At 50.7% G+C, this 21,553-nt stretch overlaps 1 protein-coding gene across 1 annotated transcript in view; it reads left to right on the top strand.

Annotated features, from left to right (window-relative positions):
- The first annotated feature begins 15,227 nt into the window (after positions 1-15,227).
- The window catches only part of WNT9A (Wnt family member 9A), a 55,596-nt gene continuing 49,270 nt past the window's right edge, over positions 15,228-21,553 (top strand). The window contains exon 1 of the mRNA XM_027450305.3: positions 15,228-15,386. Within this exon, the coding sequence (XP_027306106.1) occupies positions 15,292-15,386 (95 nt within the window). The 5' untranslated portion in view covers positions 15,228-15,291. The remainder of the gene's footprint in view (positions 15,387-21,553) is intronic.

Raw genomic sequence — 21,553 nt, forward strand, 5'->3', positions numbered from 1 at the left:
TGGAGATAAACTGGAAATTAGTGATCAGGGCTCCCATAACCTCCCTGTCAGGAAGGATGCAAATGTAGAACCACAGGGAGGCTGTTTTGTGGCTCCTTCCAAGGTCAAAATTTGCTTCTCACACCAGGTCAAAAGTGAGGACATTAGACAGTGATGTGCAAGTTACCTGCCACTTGTGAAAAAAATGCATCCCCAAAAAAGGCAGCGATGAATCCAATGAATTTAAGTGATATTTCCATGCATTCAGGCAATTCTACTCGGCTCCCTCAGGTCCGGCACGTGAGCAGAAGATAAGCAGTCGCTGTGTGTTTGCCCAGATCAGCTGGCTGATTGTCCATGTCCTTCATGACGGTGGCAAATGCCATGGTAGCCGAGTCCCTGTGCTGACATCAATCCCTGGCAGGAGCAAGAGACCCAGAGACACCAGCACGTGGATGGCTAAGGCACTCCACAGTCCCCAGTGGCCAGGTCTCCACTGGTTATAATGGGAGCTCGAATGTTCACTCAGATGGAGAACCCAAAGCTTGATTCAGTTGCCTTGATGAAGGAATCTAGCGCTATTTGAGGCACCCTGGGGCAATCAGGACACCTTGAGCCTGGCCTGCAGTACACAGGGATTTTCAGATACCTGCATTCAGATGGAGTGGAAGCTGGAGGCTGTTGGGATGTGCTGGAGAGCATTTTAGGTGGTAGCACGTATTTGTGATTAAACAACTGAACTGTGCCTCCAGATGCACATAGCAAAATTCAGGCTCCTTTGTGTATAACCAAATCCAGCCTCTACTGCTCCTGCAAGGTAGAGGTTAATCCAAAAGCATCCTATTGTCAGCAGGACCTTACCTGGGAGTGGCAAATGTCAGAAACCAGCCAAGCTGGTGAATATCTGGAAACTGGGGACTGGAGGCAGGTCTCCACCATCGGCATCATTTTGTTGGCTACGAGCTCTGTGACCAGCAGTCTGCTATGAATGAGCTGCACTGGGCTGTAGCCAGCCTTGCCTCTGGCCATAGAGCTCCAGAGCTCACGTGGAGCACTTAGGGAGAAAGTATAATATAAAATGGTTTGCTATGGGAAAGTGGTTGACATTCAGAAGGGGAATCACCGAAAACCAGCATCCAGGTAGCTTTACCCACAAGCTTTTTTTTTTTTTACAGCAATGACATTGTAAAGAGAAATCACCCTGTGAAGAAATGGAAGTTTGAACAATATTTATTTATTTATTTATTTTAGCAAACAATTACTGTGACCAACACATTACATCTGTAGGAAAGAGGAGTGTGGGAGAGCAGAGACCAGGTTATTTGCATTGAATTGCAATGATTTGTGCTGGGTACTTTTGGGAGGAATACCAGTCTCTATCATCCCTGGCCTATCCAAGAATTTCAGTTCCTGCCCTTTTCTAACAATGCGAAGAAGAGAACAAGCTTTGAAAGAGTGAGACAAGGGAGCTGCTGACTGGCTGCAAGAAGCAGCAGTGAAATCTGAAGGCAGGTATGGAGTTATAAATGACCAAGGCTGGCTCCATTTAATATTTTTTCTATACACTGCAGACTTCTTTGACAGAAAATGAGGTGGAATTTGAATTTGTGTTGGATTTTAAGAATTGCTACTTCTGCCTTTTCTCCCTTGGGTAAAATATTGTTTGTTGAACAGATTTATTCACTTTGGTTAAAGGGGGAGTTTTAGCTCCCTGGGCTAAACATTTTGCTGAACATTTTGCTGAATGTCCTCAGGTCCCTAGGGTGGGAGGCCCAACCTGCTGTTTTATGAGTGACCCCTTCACACTTGAGCCCGGTCTGTGCTGGTCAGCCTGCAGACGGGTCACACTAATGTTTAACTCTAGCCTGTGTCACTGCATTCAGAGTTTTCTCCCCTCCAGATGAGCAAGCAGTTTATTCCCTCACTTTCCCAGCAGTGCACGTGGACACACTGACCCCATCTCCCCTCAGTCTCCCCTGTACCCAACAAGTCTATTGCCCTTCACTGGTCCTTTTTTTTGAGCTCTTTTTTCCTCTTGGTTGCTTTCTCCTCTCTAGAGGATCCACATGAAGCAATGGAAAGCCTGAGGCAGGTCAAGGTTTATTTTTGCCAGGAAGCACAGGAGGATTCCTGCCTTGGGATGAGTAAAGGGTCGTGAGTTTTTGTATGTGCTAACAGGCCAAATCTGGGACTACAGGGTGAGAGGGCTCTGCTTCATGCAAGAGGGAGGTTAATGTCCTTGTAGTGTTTTACCCACGGTGGGGTTAGTTATTTTGGCCAAGGCAGTGGGCTCACCTGAGAGAAGCAAGGCTCCATCCCACAGGCTCCTCTGTAAGTGCTGAAACCTCTGGCACGAGGACAAGGGGAGGAACTCATGTCTCAAACCAGGGCATAAAGATCCATGTCAGCTCAGGCCGTAAGTGTTATCTCAACCTGCTTCCTTGCGGAGCAACTATAGCCTGCCTCATTCCCCCCATTTTTAGGATGTGAGTTAAGCACATCTTGTCTCTGGAGACAGGAACTGTTACTGATGATCCTCCTCTTTATCCTCGTGGCCATGACCTCTCCCCATCATCCATCAAAATGTTCACTGCTTGGCGACAAAAAAAGTTGGCGAGGCTGAGGTGTCGGTGTGCCTCTCAGGATAGGAAGGGGACCTTTACTTCAAAGGTTACCCATCCGTGACCTGGAAGGCTTGAAGTACTTCCCAAGTGAAAAGTGTCCCCTGGGAAGGAACAAACACTGCAAGTGTTTGTAGACCGCTCTCCTATTGCCTCTTACCACCCTGGATGATGACATGAAGTCAAGGCTGTTGTTCCTAAGTGGGCTTGAAGTGTGTTGACTGTATTGGGTCACGAGCGTTTCGAGACTGCTGTGGGGAGCCCTTTGTCTGGCCTGTAAGGTGTTATTGTCTGAGAGGTGTCTTTTTCATCTAGGTTAAGTGCCATTTCCCCCAGCCTCAGGTTGCCAGGCTGTGTGATTTACCAGACAGGGAAGTCACCACATCCTATTGACAGAGACGGGAACGTGTTGTTGGCAGTTGTAGAGGAAGTCTCCCTGGCATGCTGGTCATTGATGATTCTTTCCATCGCCTCCTAGAGACACCCTGGGCAGACACATGTCGTGCTCTGGAAGTGACCATCTGGAGAAAGTGGGGCTAAGATGCTCAGCTTAGGCTGCTGTCAAAATAGGGGAGCTTGGAGTGAAATCTCCATTGCCTTCAGCCAGATAAAGACAGAGACTTTTAGACAAGACATAATTATGCACTTTGATTGTTGCTTGAATACTGTAGATCAGAAAACTGAACTCAGTGACTCCCACCTTGACATTGGCAACCTCTAAATTCTCATCTGGATGACTCCAGGTGCTCCCAGGACTTGAAGCAGCAGTGTAGTTACTGTTTTAGAGATGTCCAAATAAGAGAAGCTTCCAAAATGACACCAGGAAATCAGGGACAACTAGGTCACCTGAAACTGAGGTCCAAAACATCTATGCTAGATCTATGCAGACAATGCAGGGCCTACGGGTAGGATTTGTGAATTTGGGATCCAGGAGTTGTATGATTTTTAAACAACCAGGAGGAGAGGTACTACTGAGACTCTGAAGTTCTAAGTGGTGATGGCCCTCAAACTGAGCTGGTGCTTAAGAAAGGTGAGAGTGAATTCTGCATGTCAGCTTGCAGCCATTTACGTTGTGTCTGATAGTCATAAAGAGCTGTGGGGCTGACACATTCATTTCATGTGGATCAGTGTCTGTTCATACACGCATTGCTGCGTGTGCACACACCTGGTTTTGTATGGACACACCTATGTATTCATGTGCTATTGCTCCAGATGTTTCCACTAAGCTGGAATCAGAGCCCCATAGCCCCACATTTCTCCTCTCTCCCATTCTCCCAGTGTCGAATACTTTCCCTGCTCACAGCTGGGAAGTCGGCCTGTCGCATGCGCTGGAGGCAAGGAGCACTATCTGCACGGGTTTACTCGTTGAACAATGTGAGTAGATGATTAACCATTAAAGCAACAGAGTTTGCTGACCCATTAACCACATAGGAAGGTCCTCTGATTTGCCAAACAATGGGTCCCATACAGAAAGCACCCCGACTTGCCCATCTCGCCAGCACCACTGCCGACAGAGCCATGAGGATATTGCCATGTAATGGCTCGTTTTGGGCTCCCACGCAACAAATCATGTGCCGCAGGCTGGTGCTCCCCACGTTTTCATGGGCACTATGTTGACCTTGGAAATTAATCCTGCCAGAATCCATGCTCTGTATACAACCCCAGGAGGCTTAGTAGCCGCCGTTTGTTTTGCACCTTCACTTCTGTTGCTTTGCTGGGGATGCAGAAATGCTGTGGCTGAGGTCAGCAGCATTGTAGCACAAGATTTACTCATCAGGTTCATCACAGGTGAAACACAATCAGTTCTTGCATGGGGCAGAATTAATCGCTCCTTTCTAGCTTATCATTACTAATTAATCCCCGCATTGTGTGCTATCATTCTCACATTTTTAGATGCATCTCCAGTCCAACCGTCCCATCTGTATTTTTGCTCTATGAATGCTCAGTTATCCAGTACTAATTACCTGTCATTCTTGGTGCGTGCTGCTGGAAATTCAGGGAATTGAATTTTCCATTTCTCTAATTTCTAATGAGAAGGAAAATTTCTGATGTAATAATATGATGGGAGAATCTGTTTGATCAGGATGTCATCAAAGTCATGATGAGACAAAACACCTGATACTGTCACAGAAAGATACCTTTTTTTCTTCAGGCTAGTACATGGATGTAGACTGGATGGGTGTTCTGCAAGCTGTAAGTCTATTATATGGGATACCTGGGTTCCTGGGAATAGTGAAAGAGGAAGTTCCCCAAATACAGAACTAAGTCTGGGATCATCAAAGGTGTCTGAGAGCTGGATTGCTAAGGGTGTTTGGTATAATAAAGGAGAAAAAAAAAGACAGAAGACAAAAGATCTGTTTTAAGACAGGGAAGAAAGAAAAAAACATGGAAGTCCAACATTTGAACAGAAATTTCAAAATAAAACAGATATTTGAAACAAATAAGGGGAAACACTTCAACATATTGAGCTTAAATTCTACTTCCTTTTTCCCCAAAATAGCTTTATAAATAAAACAAAACCTTCGTTTCCAGAAACCCCTAGTCCTTTTAGATAGGAAACCTTGCCCAGCTGTTTCAAACTGATGCACATATACTTTTCAAAGACATGGACAGTTAGAGTTAAGCACACCTTCAGCTCAGCTCAGGCAGCAGATGCTCTGCATGCACACAATATTACATCTTTGGATGCTAAAGGAACATTTTGCAAGATATTTTAAATCCCCAGTGTGCTCAACATGCCAGTGTCAGGCAGGGTGTGGGTTATTTTGCTTTCTCATGTGCTCCTGGGTCTAGTTGCCAATACTCTGCCTGGGTTGCTCACTAAGAGACTCAGTGTATTTTGGCTCTCGAGCCCTAGTCTTCAGGGCTGTGGCTCTGGAGATGTTGTCTCAGTCAGTCTTGCGTGGACTACAACTGCTGGTCCAGGAGGGCTTGAGTCATATCTGCCAGCTACATGCTGGTGTCTTGGATATCCTAGGTTCTCTCACATGGCCTAAGATGCTTGTATTAAGACAACTGATTTCCACGAATGGATTGTACTGACTAGAATGAGGCCTTAGGTGTTTAAAGGGAGAAGAATTACCATCTAGGTCCCACCACGCATATTGTGTAGATCTCCAATAGCTATAGTGGAAGCCTGCCGTGGGTGTCTAACTCAGATGGAGTCATCTACATGCAACTCAGTGAACCTTATGTAAGGATTGGGTGGAAGTCGGATTACCCAGACATATACCAACCGCTGGATTTTGGGATAGATCTGGAGAGACCCAGCTGGTACCTCCAGGATGAGGATTCTACCCTATAGACTGTACTCAGATGGCAACGAGCTGTGGAGAGGGAAGACAACATAAGGAAACAGTGAGATGAGATTGCTCAGCAAGCACTTACACTGGATCAAGCAGTATGTGCTATTATCATCCTTGTTCATTGCGATGGTCTCCCACCATCAGTGATATCCGAATACCTAAATATGAAGGAATCACTCATTTCAGCCCTGAGTCATTGCAATGGCTGTATTCGGAGACCACCCCAGCTGCACTGCTAGCTCAGCAGTGATATTCAGATTTTCCCCAGAAATGAGTTCCCTATTGAGATCTGCATTTTTATTCTGCCTCTTAGGTGGAAAGAAGTGGTAAAGGATTTCAGTGGTGGGCTGGGATAAGGTTTGCAAGAGCCTGAGCAGCAGCTGGCACATTGCAAAATGATTATTTCATCACCCTGGCTGTGCAGGGAGGAATTAAACACTGAACAAGCAGGCAGAGAGCAGGACTAGCAGCTGACAGGTAGCATAGCATGCATGATCCTGTACTCTCTGCTCAGGCAGTCATAACCCTAAAAACATTTAAGTCTTTTCAAGCAACCTGGGTGTCCAAGCTCCATTTACAGCCAATGAAGACACTAAGTGTAGCCAATGAGGTGGAATTCAAGGGTCCAGACATGGTCATCTGGTATTGTTTGAGATGCCCCAGAGTGTTCTGGTGTCCTTCAGCTGCTGCTGCAGGAGACAGATGGATCTGGGTCCCACTGATGGTTCTGTGTTTTGCCCAATATCCATCCAGGAGTATCACTGCTGACCAACCCAATGACTGTGATGCTGACTTCTGAGCTCGAGGGCTTTATTTATTTTTATTTTATTTTATTTTATTTTATTTTATTTTATTTTATTTTATTTTATTTTATTTTATTTTATTTTATTTTATTTTATTTTATTTTATTTTATTTTATTTTATTTTATTTTATTTTATTTATTTTATTTTATTTTATTTTATATTTTCAAAAAGCTCACTTTGCTCATGGGAGTTGAGACTCTCTCATGGGAAATTTCTGCCCTCTGGGAGCTCATGAGCCAAGATCTGGCAGCCTACTCACACCTTAACACAGGTAAAAACACCCAACTCCTAGACTCTCTGGCCGAAGACCAGAGAGAGGGCAACCTTTAAGACAATGACATTGGAGTTGCAGCCATAAATCCTAAACCTGCTTTACTAGACTTTAAAAGAAAACTAAACACCATGAAATAAAACCCTTTTATTTGCAAGAAATTCCCCCCCCCAAAAAAAATAAAAAATGAAATAACATGACCAAAAGCACCTTTAGTCTAAAAATAAAAGCTAAGAGAGAGTTTCAGTGGTGCTGGAAAATACCTGATGCATGGTCAATGGGTGGGCTTGATATTGTGACTACAAAAATATTTTCCCTCAGCTTGTTTCTGGCTGTTTTGCAGCTGATGGTTTGCCAGATCTCTTGGCTGGATCCAGTCTGCTTCAGCATTCAATAAGATGGGTTTGCTAGCTAACCTGCCTGGCGTGAACAGAGAGTGGCGTGGCAGGACTTGGGAAATGACTCCCTCGTATATATCCTAGAAATATTGCCCTGTTCTGAGCCCCCACAACTGCCAACAGTTTGAGAGAAACTGCCCAGAGCTGCTTGAAAGACAACCCATGGCTTCTTGGTCCTGCTTCAATATTGCAAACGGGGCATAGCAGGACTAAGGAGCAGCAGGTTTTTCCCTTTGTTTAAGTGTGCCTGGTTGCAGGATGGAGCAAGGCAGGAGAAGTCTCTGGGAACACGCCTGCCATCCATGCACTAGCAGTGAAAAGTTTTGGATCCTGTTTTTGCCTCATCTCTGCAAAACTCTAGCAGCCCCAGCACAGGTGAAGAGAGCTGGTTCTGAGTGAGAGTCAAGGGAGGCTGAGCCCCAAATGGGGCTGGAAAGTGGGGACAGAAACAAACACAGGTAGATTGGAAAGACCAGAGGTGTTTTTTATTATTATTATTTTTTTTTTCCCCAGGTTTTTCAGAAAGAAAAGTGAAATTGGAGAACAACAAAAGTCCTTTTGGCTCAGTTCGTAACTGTGCATTTGGGCTCAGTTACTGATTTTGTTTCTTTCTGAAAGCATTTTGCTCTTCCCTTTGCTGCCTTTGGTTTGCATATAGAGATTTTTTTATTTTATATTTTATTTTATTTTATTATTATTTTTTTAAGACAGTGTATCATTAAAAAAAAAAAAAGGTCACATTTGGAAATATCTCAGGAAATCTGTTGGCATTTTGGACCTGCCTTGAGACCATGGCAAGGATTTTTTTATTTTTTCCCAGAAAATTTTTCCCACCTTTTCTCCAGCCCAAACCATTTCAACAGGAATTTATATCTTCTGTCACTTCCAAATGTCCATTTCCAGAAAACTCACTATCCAAATAGAAGACACTATCCAAATCTGCTCCTCATCCCCTGTTATTATGTCTTGTACTTTGCCATGTTCAGAGTTGACCGAGCACCCCATATCCTTTTACAGTGAAACCAGTGGAAGGAACTGGATCCAAGATGAGCTTCTCCAGCCCCATGCACCCACACTTTTTCCTTCCTTCCTTCCCCTGACCACTCACTGACATTCAACACACACCAGCCCATCTCAGCCTCATCTGGCCTCATGCTGCAAACCACGTGCACAAAGACACTTTGGGAAAAGCTGATGCTATGACTTGTCCATTACCAGCAAGGAGAAACCTGAAATGAGATAGTGGCAAGAAACGAGGAGTCAATAAAAGGATGGTGATGGTTTTTATTTTTAAATGAGAGCAGCAGTTCTTCAGAGGAACTTCAAAAAACTTGTGTATGGCCACATCTGGAGACTGGGATGGCTAGAAAATCACAATCCATTAAAAAAATTCAACTGAAAATTTGTTTCCATGGATTTAATGGGGTTTCTTCTTGGGAGGGCTTGCACATTTCTCTGTACCTCCCTCTGAGGGGACAGCAGTGACCACAGCCAGGGCACACAAACAGGGTCCTGCTGGGCTGCAGAAATCAGCCTCTTCTCCCTGCTCTCTCTCTCTCTCCCTCTCTCTCTGTCTGCTCCTTTCCCCTTTTTCCCACATTATCATATCTCCCCTTTTCCCTCCCTGGGCCCTTGCGCGGTTAATATATGTTCAAGGTCAAAGACCCTTGACTTGGGCATATCCCTGGTCATTGCCATCTATCCCTAAGATACAGAGGCAAGGTGTGTGACCTTAAAGATAGAGGAATAGGTTACCCCAGGGCACCTGTCACCCTAAGGATGAGGTAAACAAGAGGTTTTATGAGAACAGAGCTAATGAGGTCTCCTATGGATCTGCAGGCAGTGTCCTGGTATCTGTCCGTGCAGTAACCCTGACTTTCAGCTCCCCTAAAGCCTCCCACACACATGTACAACCTCAGTTTCCCGATTTCCCCATCTCTGGTTGTTTCCCTACCACCTGCAGCAGCCCCCAGCAGCACAGCCAGGGGCTGGCACCACACTTGTGGTATTATCAGCAAGCTAAAAAGGGCTTCTGAGCTCACCCAGGGCCTCTCAGTGCACAGATCCAGGTCTCTCTCTTCTGTCTGGCTGCTGATTTTCCCAAGGAAGCAAACTATCAGTAAACAACCTCAAATACTGGCTGGTCAATCACTGCATTTTACAGCACAGGCTCAGGCAGATCGTGAAAAGAGTCCAAGCTTGCTTGGCACTATTCCTTCAGACCTAAAAAACACCTCCTGCAGCTCTGTCTAACAAAAACACATTCATTCCTAACATGCCTGATTGTCATAAAGACAATAAGGACCTTATTTTGTACTGGGACTAGTTACATTAAAAAAGTCACTTTGGTCCATGCTATGAAGTTCCTGATTCTCCATGAAATCATGAGAGGTGTCCATGCTAAGGACAACCTGCTTGGGTCTACTTGAAGGGGCTATTTTGACGGTACTTAAGCAGAAAAACCTTTGAAAGTGCAGAGCACAACTCAGGAATGATACACGTGGAAGCAGGAAGAAAAAAAATCCCATTTTTAGGTTGTTTTAAAGTCATTTTGCCAGCTCTTGGGAAGATCAGAAAACAGATGCTCTTTGTTGCCAGAGAGAGGAATGCCTGGGCCTTCAGAAAAACATTTGCTGGGCTTTCCAAGAAGATGAGATAATTTATGGTTCCTTTTTTTTTTTTTTTTTTTTTTTTTAATGATGAAGAAATAAATAAAAGTAAAACATTTGAAAACAGTTGGTTTCACACATGTACATATAATATCAGCAAGCCCCAAGGCTTGGGGGACCCTTGTGGGTATTTTCCTGTGGCTCAGCTATTTGGGGAATACCCACCAAGTCATCCTATTCTCTCCATATCACTGAAAGTCCCTGTTGCCCGCATGAATTAATCTCATCAATGGATAAAGAGTCCTGCCAAAGCATCATTCTTCACCCCCATGGGGACCTTGAAGCCTAGCTGATACTTTTTTTTTTTTTTTAAGAAAATAAATAAAGGAGCTGCTCCTGCTGGGGAGCGGGGCCTGGACCAGATGACCTCCTGAGGCCCCTTGTAAACATATTTTATGAGATTGCCTGATTATACCAAGAGCTGGCAATGCTGAGAAAGGATCTGCATGAGCCTGTTACCGCAGGCCAGGAGTAAGGTGCTTGCTAAAGCTTAATAAGATTTAGCTGCTGCTGTGTAACAGATGCCTATTGGGACCTGTTGGGTAAGTCTCTTTCAAAGTATTTTAATATGGGTCCTGTAATTAGTTAAGAGAGGGGACTTCTGATGTCAGGGAGGGTTAGAGAAACCCACTGCTTGTAGGGATTTGGTGCGAGGGGCCCTGCCAGGGGTCTGGCCCATGGCAGCCCTGTGCCCTGGCCTGGTTCTGATTGTTTTCATCAGATCAGCTCATTCTAGGGTAGAATCACAGAGGAGCAAACAAAAACTTAGTAGGCATAGCCCTATGGCACCCCCATGTCCCTGCATCTCCGTCCTTGACGGAAGGGGAAATGTGGTGGATAACTACACACAGACCATCGTGACATGACAGGCTCTCCTTTTTGCCTCGAACAGCCCCAAATAACAGACTGGTGCAGGTTTTGGGGCCTCTTCTTCATTTGGAGAGGTGGGGACACATGGGATGGGGGCAATCAGGGCCAGGATGCTCCTCGCTTGCAGTGATTTGCCCTCCCCAGAGCCCTGGGAAAAGGGGGATGCTCTCAGGCTGGTTCCCAGCAGCCCAGCTGGAAGCAATGGGCATATTTTGGGCACATCTTTGCCCCCAGAAATGTTGGTCCTGGAGGGCTGGGCACTGGCAGGTCCAACACAACACAACACAACTCAACACAACTCAATACAACACAACACCACGGTCCTGAATTTCAGAGCTGTCCCCAGGGTGACTCCGGCTGCCTGCTGGAAAAGAAGCACGAAGCTGGCTCTGAGCCCATGTGTGATCACTGGGAGGGAGGGAACACCCTGGAAGTCCCCGTGACGGCAAAAAAAGAGTAACTGGAAACGAAGGCGGTGGCGGCCGGAGGAACTTGCACGGTGTGGTCCCTGAGATGGTGGAATAACCAACCACCCGTGGGCAGGCAGCGCTCCTGGGTCTTGTCTGTTATTTCAGACCGTATCCGGAGGGCAGATAAATGCCAGGCCCACTTCTAATTAAGGAAACTGAGGAAAGGAAATGTGAATGGCTCGTCTCGGAGGTGATCCGCCGGGAGGAAACGCAGCTGGAGGCTTCTCACCGAGGTCCCCACCTCTCGCTGCCTTGCCGGAGTTACTCCCGTCTGCGGAGCGAGTGCCAAGGATCTGGTGGGGAACCCATGCAGAACTGGCAGCCAGGGATGAGCCAGATGACTTCATGGGTATTTTCCTTCCCTCTTGCACTCCTGTGACTCAGCCGCCCCGTTGAGCTGGCGAGCTTTGGGTCCTGCAGCGAGACCTGGGTGAGCTCGGAGGGCAGATGGCTCTGCAGGGAAAAAGATGCAGAACAGAGGCATAAAGAGGGAAGGGGAGCCCCAAGGGAAAATAAAAATAAAAAAGCCAAGCTTTCTTCTAAAATCCTAGCAAGGATGGTGGCAAAGTCTCCTCTGGGGTAGGGAAGCCTCTGGAACACTGGGCACAGGCTGAGCACTGGGAACCACTTGAGAGCCAAGTCACAGAACAGGAAAACTCAAAGCCACCTTCCAGATTACCCTGTGCCTTAACGTGCCCGGGGAGCCTGGTGGGGTGGCCACAGCTGGATTTGCTGCCCGAGGATGTCCCGGTGTCTGTCAGGGGTCAGAATCACCCCTAGGGCAAGGTGGCCAGTGGGTGCGGGATGCTGGGGCCCTTTGCAGGACCCCAGGTTTGCTGCTGCTCCCCAAGCTCCCCAACCTCCTGGGTCCTCATTGGCGTTGTGCCCTGATGTCTTGCTTCGGTCCTGGAAAGACCTTGCCGTGCCAGCAGCAGCACTGTTTTCTGATGTGACATTGCCACTGAAACCCCTAAATTTGGTTGTTTCCCTTCATCCTGTAAATAAAACGCCTGCTTAAAGCGCCGAGCGCTTCCACGCCTGTGCCGATGTGCCACTGCCCTCTGCTGTCGGTGGTTCCAGGGACACCGGCCAAGGCCACCTTGCTGAGCAGAAACACCCGGCTTCTGTGTCACCCCAGCAACTGCTGAAGGACCTGGAAAGCCTCAAGGCTGCCCGGGGAGGATGCTACACCCAGGACCGGTGCACAGTCCCCCAACACCACAAGCAGCATCAGCGGCGAAGTCAGCATCTGCTTAGGCTTCCCCTTCCCCCTGACCAAAAAGCAGAAGCACTGACTATTTTCAGTGCTGTCTCACTTTGGAAAGAGCCACGCACACCCCAGCACATCTCCCTGTCTGTGGCACCCTGCTGCAGGCAGAGGAAATGAGTAAGGGTGAGGGCTGCGCTGCCTTCCCAGGAACCAGCCTCGCACCTCTGCGCAGAGATGCTCGGAGCAAGCCGGGTTTCCTTCCACTCTCCCCTTGCTGAGCACACCGGCTTCTTGGAGATGTGCACGAAGGATGATTCTTGCATTTTTCCAGCAGGGAAACATGCAGGCAAAGCCTTCTGTTGAGATATATTTACCCTTGTTTGTCCTCCCCTTCATTCGCAGTCCGGTGTTGTTTTTATTTAAGCTGGAGGAGCTCAGGTGGGAGCATGAGGACACCGAACGTGACCCCAGAGCCGGTCCCTGCCTCCCAAAGTCTCCTCGGTGAAAGGCCTCTAGATGGGGCTTTAATGCAACGTTGCTGCCGGCTGCCCGCAGAGCCCAGGAGCCGGTCACCTCCCAGCACCCCACGAAGACGCTGGGATGGAGCTGTGTAACCATCGAAATAAAGGGACTGAAATACTGCAGGGCCCTGGGGGGTCCTGTCTGTCTGATTAATTTATTTATATAATTAAAATTGATCCACTGACCCCCTCCCCATGTTTTGCACCCACTGATGCTGAGCGTCCTTGGGACCACCCCGTGCACGGATGCTCAAAGTTTGGCAGGGTGCAAACCAGGGTGAGATTCCATGGGGCCACTTGGCAAAGGTTGGGGCCAGGAATGGCTGAGATGTTTTATGGGATCCTGGAAATTAAAGCAGCCTTCCCTCTCCCTCTCTTTTCCCCCTCCCCATAATTTTATTCTGAAAATAAACAAAACCCAAATGGTTTGAGCAGTGTCAATAAGGCTGGAAATGGCACAGTGCATGGTGAGCAGAGAGAATAAATTCTTGATGCTGTTCCAGAGCCTGCTCTGAGGGTTATCTGAGGGTCCTGCTGCCTCATCCTGCACCCCTTGGGTGCAGCTCTACAGAGATGAGATTTTTAAACCTCTGGGGATGCTGGCTGACAGGTGAGGGGCCGGTGCCAAGTATCCATGTTCCCTCCTGTGCCTGTCCCTGTGGGACATGTGGCCGTTGCCGCAGCGTGACACACACACACACGCCCGGGAGGAAAACCTTTTTGTTCTCGGCCCGTGGCAGGTGCAGAAGTTGCTTTGAGTGTGACGGCGAGAGTGACGTGGAGAGCAACGCTGCCACCAAGTGCGGATCCAAAGGCTGACATTTAGGGCATTAACTGCTTCCCAGCCATGTCCTGGTCCTCCTGCCCGTGCACCGGGGGCTCTGCGCTCCCCTCTGTTGCACGCCACCTTGCACACTGGATCAGGCCCCATCCCTCTTGCCTTTACAGGGTCGAATAGGCTGTGCATAACTTAGTTCTTGTACGAGGGATCAGCACTTGTCTTGTGTGCCTTGCCCAGCCTTTGCACACCAGTGCTTGTGTGCAGTCATGGGCACCCGCACACCTGGTCTTACCCCTTGCACAGCCTTTTGGCCTTTGCATGACATCCTAGCCCTTGCACAGCTGGTCAGCCCTTGCACGTGTAGCCTTTGTGGCACTGCTGCTCCTTGTGATGCTCTCTGATCGCAACACATTCTGTGCTTGCACACCAATGCACTCCTTGCACCACTGTCTGACTGTGGCATGTCCAAACCTTGCCCTGCCGCATCCAGCCTTCACACACCTAACCCTTGCACAAATGCCCAGCCCTTGCACACCTGTCCAGCCCTGGTGCATCCAATTCTTGCACAGCCAGCTCTGGCCTGCCTGCCTGTGTCCCAGTTCTGGGACACCCGACCTTGTCCATCTCTCTGTCACATCCCTGCCCTGTCCCCATCCCTGTCCCCGTCCTATCTCCATCCCATCCCTGTCACTTTCCCTGTCCTGTCCTGGTCCCTGTTCCCACCCCCATCCCTGTCCTCATCCCCACTCCATCCCTGTCCCTGTCCCATCCCTGTCCCCATCCCTGTCCTGTCCTTATCCCCTTCCCCGTCCCGTCCCTGTCCCTGTCCTGTCCCTGTCATGTTCCTGTCCTGTCCCTGTCCCTGTCCTGTCCCTGTCCTGTCCCTGTCCCTGTCCCTGTCCCCGTCATGTTCCTGTCCTGTCCTGTCCCCATCCTGTCCCTTCCCGTGCCCCTGTCCCTGTCCTGTCCCTGTCCCCAACCCTGTCCCCATCCCTATCCCATCCCTGTCCCTGTCCGGTCCCCATCCCTGTGCTCATCCCATCCTTGTCCCCGTCCCGACCTTGTCCCCTTCCCTGTCCCCGTCCCCATCTCCATCCCCGTCCCTGTCCTGTTCCCATCCTTGTCCCTATCCCATCCCGTCCCCGTCCCTCCCCGCCCTTCCCCTCTCCGCCCGCCTCCCGGAGGAGGGGGAGGACGGACCTCAGGGCGTGCCCACCCCTCCCTTTCCCCTCCCCTCCCCTTCACCCCTCCCCTCCCCTCCTCGTAACCCCTCCCCTCGGCCCCGTGGCCCCTCCCCGGGCCGGCCGGGCGCTATAAGAGGCGGCGCGGGGCGGCCGGGGCGCAGCGGGCGCGGCGGGGGAACGAGATGAGCAGCGCCGGCGCCGCTGCAAGATGCTGGATGGACACGTCCTGCTGGGATGGCTCTCCTCCTGCGCGCTCCTAGGGCTGCTCGCCTGCGCCCCGCGGCCCTCCGCCGCCTACTTTGGGTAGGTGCCGGCTCCTCCGCTTTTTTCCCTTTTTTTTTTCTTTTTTTTATTTTTTTTTATTTTTGGGGGAAAAATGAGGTTTTGCGCCTCGCTCGCCCCGAGGAAGGGATGCTGTGCATGTCTGCTGTCTCCTCTCGCTGGAAGGTGCTGGGCATCCCCTGCTGACAGCCGGCACCCTCTCCGTGCTGTCCCGGAGCCGGATCCCCCTATACTATCCCCGGCTTGCAGGGAAGGGTTTGGGTACGCCCTGCCCCGACAGAACGGGTGGCTCTCCCTTGCACAGAAGGAACCGGGATATTTTTTAGGGGTGCTGCCAGCACGGGGCACCCCAAACCCTCTCCTTCCCTCAACTTTACGCACAGGTGCTGTCAGCATCCCCACAGCGGGATTATTTCCCATAGCAGGGAGTGCATCCCGCTGTCCCCAGCCTGAGCAGGGCTTGCACCCCAAAAAAGCTGAGGATCTCCCCGTCCCTTCCCGGGGCTGCCCCGCATCCCGGTGCCCCCGGTGCTCACCTGAGCGCTGCGCAGCGGCCGGCAGGGGGCGGCACCGGCCCGCGCCCGCTCCGCACCCCGCAGGTGGATCCGAGCCCCCTGCCCCTGTCCCGGCCGAGAGCAGAGCCCCACGAACCCTCCCGACCCCCTTAAACCCACCCCATAACCGCAGCCCCTTTGCAAAACCCTTTCCCGCACGGAGAGTCCGCTGCTTTTTCTTCGCTTGCTGTCCCTGCTTTGATTTTTTGGGGGCTCGCGTTTTGTTGTCGGGAAGACCCTACCCAAATAATAGGGTCGGGAGTGGGGTGTGAGCACCTGGCTCAGCTGAAGGAGCGGTAGTTCTCGCTTAGCTTTGGGCTGGTGTGCTCTGGCCGCTGGTAGGAGCCACTGGACCGGCCCCGAGGAAGCCGGAGCGGAGTTGAGGTTTTCCCCCCCCCCCTCTTTCCAGTAAAACAAATCCCGGTGTCGAGGCTTGTCCATTGCCTGTGGTCTGGCAAAGTTCTCCGAGCAGCGCTACTTACATCTTCTCTTTCCAACTCGAGAGCTGTTTAACTTCCTGCTGCTGGGGCTGCTTTAGCGAGGAAACCGCCTGTCCTGTGCGTGCAGGTTTTGGGGGAAAAAAAAATCCCTTTTCTCCTGCCGCAGCTGCACTGAGCCCAGGAGCTCGTGTATCCGCTGAAGACCACCGGCACTGAGCAGTTGTAGTGTGCCTGGGGGACTGGTGGGGCTTGTAAGGAGCTTGGCTGTAACCTTGCTGTTAATCCATGCAGAGCAGCAGGTAACTCCTTCTCCTCTCTGGCTTCTGGGATTTTGCTTCTGGCCTCATGGGGCTGGTGTAGGCTTAAATTCAGGGTGAAGGTGTTGAGCTGAGGGCAGTGTGCTGATGATCTGATGTCCTGACCGCCCTGGGTGCCTCGGGACAGCTGCTGCTTCTGATTTGAGGCTCCCTCCCTGGCAAGGAGAGGGGAGAGGAGATGCTGCCAGATGTGTGCCCGCTCCGATGTGCTCTCCAGCGCTCTGAGGCTGCTGCGGTACGCAGGGAAGTTTGCTTATGCAAAGCATCCTGCTCGCCCCTTAGCAGCATCTGCTGCTAATCTCCTCTTTGTTCTTCCCAGGGGCCTGCAGCGGAGCCTGCACTTGCTGGGCTGCTGGGGACTGGGGGAATAGTCTGTGTGGAGGTCCTTGGTCCCCACTGATCCCACTGATGTGTGATCCCACGAGGGTGTGGGAGAGGTGAGCCCTGCTCTCTGCTGGCTTCCTTACCCCAGATAAAGGAGCTTGCTCTTCCTGGAGGTCTCACCTGGAAAAACCTGTGTTCCTGCAGGGCTCTTGATGCTCCAGGTACCCTGTGATGGCTCGTGTTGATCCTTCTTGCTGGTAGCTGTGTGCCTGGGGGATCTGCCCCAAGTGTTATTTGAATGTGAATCCATCCCCAAAAAAATGTGATTCTTTACCCCCCTGATTTGGGACAGAGCTGAAATGCCAAAGTGGGCCCAGCTAATGTGACACCTTGTCTAGGCAGGGGAAGGGATGCTCCTTCCTGCTCCAAGGTGCCACCAGAGCCACCGTGACGCCTTTGGTGGCCTGCTAGTGCCTCTGCTCCAGGTGTTGACATCCCTGCTGGAGTGGGTGCACGAAGCAGATGTTGTGCTGCAGCTCTGCTGCTCCCTTCTGCAGGCTGCTGGGGGATAGGGACAGCTGGGGGTGATCCCTTCCCTCCCTCCCCCCCCATCCCCAATGTCTTATTTCAAGGAAAGAATTTGGTGTCTCCAAATGTGTGGCCTGCCAGGGAATTAGTGCGGGGGGGTACAGAAACGGGGCACGGTTACACGATAACGAGATTGTGTCAGCATGTAGTTATGTCTGTGCCTGCCCCATGGGGCGGGGGTGATGCTGGGCTAAAGAGGCCACAGCTGGAGGCTGCTGCCTTCTCCATCCCCGGGCTGCCTGGTTAGGATATGGGCTGAAAGTGACAGGGAGGGGTTTGTCCTTTGCTTGGGGTTACGCTGGCAGCCTCAGTGCTGCTCGCTGGGTGTTGCTGACCTCCTCCCTGGTGCAGGAGGGGAGAAGCTGCCAGTTTGACCTGGCCCAGCAAAGGCAGGGGCTGAAGGGGTGCTTGTGCTTTCCCTAGTGAGCAGGGCTGTGTCCCTGTAGACCTATAGGGTCAGAAGGGGCTTGTTGGTCCTAGTCACAGATAGCAGCTGGTGGAGGCTGGCCTTGGGAGATGCTCCATCATTGCATCCCCCAGCCCTGTCTGATGGGATTTCCGAGTGTTATGGAGGAGACAGCATGTTTGTGACACTGCCCAGGAGCTGGTGGCTTGTGGCAGGTTCAAAGTCACCCGTTGGGATGCCTGCTGGTGTTAGGATAGGGGTATGTTTGGGAGATGTGACCCCAGAAGGGGACGCATTGCCCTGCGAAAAGCCTGGTGAGATGCACGGGCTGTGCCCCAAGCCAGCCTGCTTTTAAGTTCAGCCCTCTCCTTTGTAACTGGGCTGTCTTAAAACTAATTTTCACTGTATTAGAGCTGGCTGATGGGGGATTGCTTGGAGCAGCCCCAGGCTGCTGGGATCCCTGAGAAGGCATTGCGTTTCACTTGCCTCCCCTTCCTGCTTCTCTTGTGCTTTGCAGCCTTGGGTGTGGGCACCTCCCCTCCCTCCCTTTCCTCCCACAAAATTGGGGGTGGTGGAAATGCCGCAGCAGCATCTGGGAGCTGTGTTGGGCCCTGCACTGCTGGGCTTTGGAGGTGGCAGATGACAAGATCAGCTGTGCTGGGGTGACAGGCAGGCTGATTAACTCCAGCCCTGCAGTGCCCTAGGATGGGGAGGTGGCCCGCAGGAGCTTGCTCCTTTCCTGAGCTGCCTGCTCTGCGGCTCTGAGCTTGCATGGTGTCAGGGCCATAAATCAAAACCCCTCTGTTTCTTTCTGGGTGTTCTGATTTATGGCTTGACTCTGTTTTGATACACCCCGATTTTTTTGCCGAGGGAAGTGTTCCTCTCTGTGGCTCAGTGTTTGCTCTTCTCTCCTCCCTCTGCAGAAGGAGCTGAGGAGCCGAGCAGCTCTGCCCCCTCTGCAAACACTTGTCAAGACAGTAGTAATGTTACAAGTGGCTCATGCTCACATAGTGTTTATATTGACAGATTGCAATGTTCTTCGTAAATGTAACCGATCCGTACCCTGCACGCAGGCAACAGGAACCCTGAAATGCTTGCGTGGGGGAGAGGGAGGGAGGGGAGCATAGCTTACCCTAATTTACCAACATGCTGCTACTGGGAGCAGGTGCTGGATTGCACGGCGGGGTTTTTGGTGCAGGAAGTGCAGAATGGCTTTGCTGCCCATGGCAGGTGCAGGATAGGTGCCTGAGCTATGCTTTGGGTGCTGCTGGGATGGAAGTGCAATGTGCCTTGCGTTCTGGGGCATTTTTGGCAAAACAAAGCAGAAAATTGCTGGACTGGCATGGATGTCCAGGTGCTGGTGACCACCCAGATGGGGCAGGTTTGTGGGGGGAGTCTGAGCTAGCATGACCTTCTGGATGGAGTTGCTACAAGCGCAGTACCAGCTTGAACATCCCTCCCAATAAAAGCAAACCCCATGGGTGCTGGCCCTCTGCTGAGCACCTCTTGCAGCCTGTGGACGTGTTAGGTGCTCACCCAGCTGCTGCACGTCCAGGCTCTCTGTACCTGTCACTTGATGGTGGTGTGGGGCCACGCACCCGCCTGGCGGCTCCCACCCGCCGCCTGTGAACTCCCCGCAGCCAGGCTGCCCTGGGTTTGCTTTCCAGACACGCTGGCCGTCCCCGGCGTGTGTGTGAGATGGAGCAGCTGGTTCTCGGCACAACCCGAAAACAAAACCTGGGCTTGGGTGGTGAGGGAGGAATGCAGTGCACAGTTGAGCGCAGCTGGAGTGCCGGGAGGTGGCTCTGCCATCCTGCCCCGCCGCCGGGAGCTTCTCTGCCTTTCCCCCAGATGGTGAGGCTGGAGTTTAAGGTGCTGGATTTCTGGGTTTGCTTGGAATAGAAAGGGTGGGCCTGGCTGCTTTCCCTGCTCCTTTTCAGCTGGGTGAGTTGTCACGTAGAGGCTCTGCCTGCTTTGATGGGCTGCTCTCACTCCTTTAGCCTCTCCAGGCCAGCTGAAAGCAGCATTTAACCCCTGTTCTTTTGCAAAGGGGACCCCCATGTCCAGATAATGCACTTGCTTTGTAGTTGTTTGAAGGTGGTACTGGAACTGATGAAGTGCCCTAAGGATGATTGCAAACCTGGGAGCATTGGAGAAGTAGCTCTGGGTGTGCATATGAGACCCCCCAGACCTGCATTGCCAGTCTGAGGGGTGCCTGGCAGCTCCCTCCACCTGTGGTGTGGTGCTGGAGCAGAGCTTCATTCATACAGGTTTGTGTCTTGGCCTCATGCCCTGGATTGACCACATTGCTTGAGACCTGAGGACAGTTGCCTCGTGCCTCAGTTTCCCTTAGCTGCCAGCTCAGCAGCTAAACCGAGCTTGTTAATGGGGAGTGCTGTGCATACCCCATGTCCAAATACCGTCCCCTTTTTTTGGGGATGGACACCAATGCTACAGATGACTCCTGGGGGAGAGGGTGGCTCGTTATGAGACCATTAAGTGAATACTTGGCAAAGCAGGAGGCAGCCAGTGACTTCCTTTAATGTGACTGGTGATGCAGAACTGGAGGCCGGGGATCTATAGGACTCTGGTCTCCTGGTGAAAGGCTTGGTCAATGATTAACTTGCTTTCTGGAAGCTGCTAACAACAATAAAAGGGAGTCCAGCCCCACAACCCCAACACAAAAAGCCCATGAGTGTTTAATTATTAAAGGCCTTGTGCTTTATCGAAGGGTAATGAGAATTGCCTTAAGGCTTATTCAGTGGTGGGTAATTGAATTAGGCTGTGGGATTTTAAGGGGGGAAGGTCTGGGAGGCTGCATGGAGAATCCAATGTGATGCTCCTTGGTCTGAATCATCCCAACTGGACTGGGTTTTGTCAGTCTTTTTCTTTTTTTGTTTGCTTAATGCTCTCTGCTGGTGATGTAATTGCTTCTTGGAGATGTTCCTGCCCCAGGGATGCTCCCCTCATCTCGTTTAGGTGGATACTGACAATTCTCATTCCTGGTGTCTTCCTTTGAAGTGTTGATATTTATTTATTCCTTGAGATCTTTTGGTGGGAGAGCCAAGCCAGAAGACACTCAACTAAGCCATCTGTATTCATGGAGCAGTCCGAGAGCCAGAGGTGGTACAGAACTGGTGGGCATCCCCTTTCTTTCCAGTGCATGAGGTGGTTTCTGCTGCAGAGCTGCATGGGGCCTAGAAAGCTCAGAAGAGGTGAAGACATCTGCCTGTGCTGTCTTCTGCTCATGTCCCTGTTCATCCCTCTTAATTCAAGAGAGGGATTTGGGTTGGATGGAAGCTTTACAGCTTTTCTTTTTTTTTTTTTGGAGGCTGTTGAGCTTTCCTGTTGGAATGTGAGGGAAGCATCTTGAACACCGACCCTTAGGTCAGGTTACCAGAGGTGTAAAGACTTCTACTGCCAGAAGCTCCACGTAGATCCTCAGCTCCAGTTACATGGAGCAGTGACATCTTCAGCATGTGGCTGAATCTCTGGTCACTTGGTCTGTGGTACTGATGGACAAGTCCATCCTAGATTTCGACAGAGGTATTTAAGCAGA

The sequence above is a fragment of the Anas platyrhynchos genome, chromosome 2, assembly GCF_047663525.1.
Source record: "Anas platyrhynchos isolate ZD024472 breed Pekin duck chromosome 2, IASCAAS_PekinDuck_T2T, whole genome shotgun sequence".
Classification (NCBI taxonomy): Eukaryota; Metazoa; Chordata; class Aves; order Anseriformes; family Anatidae; genus Anas; species Anas platyrhynchos.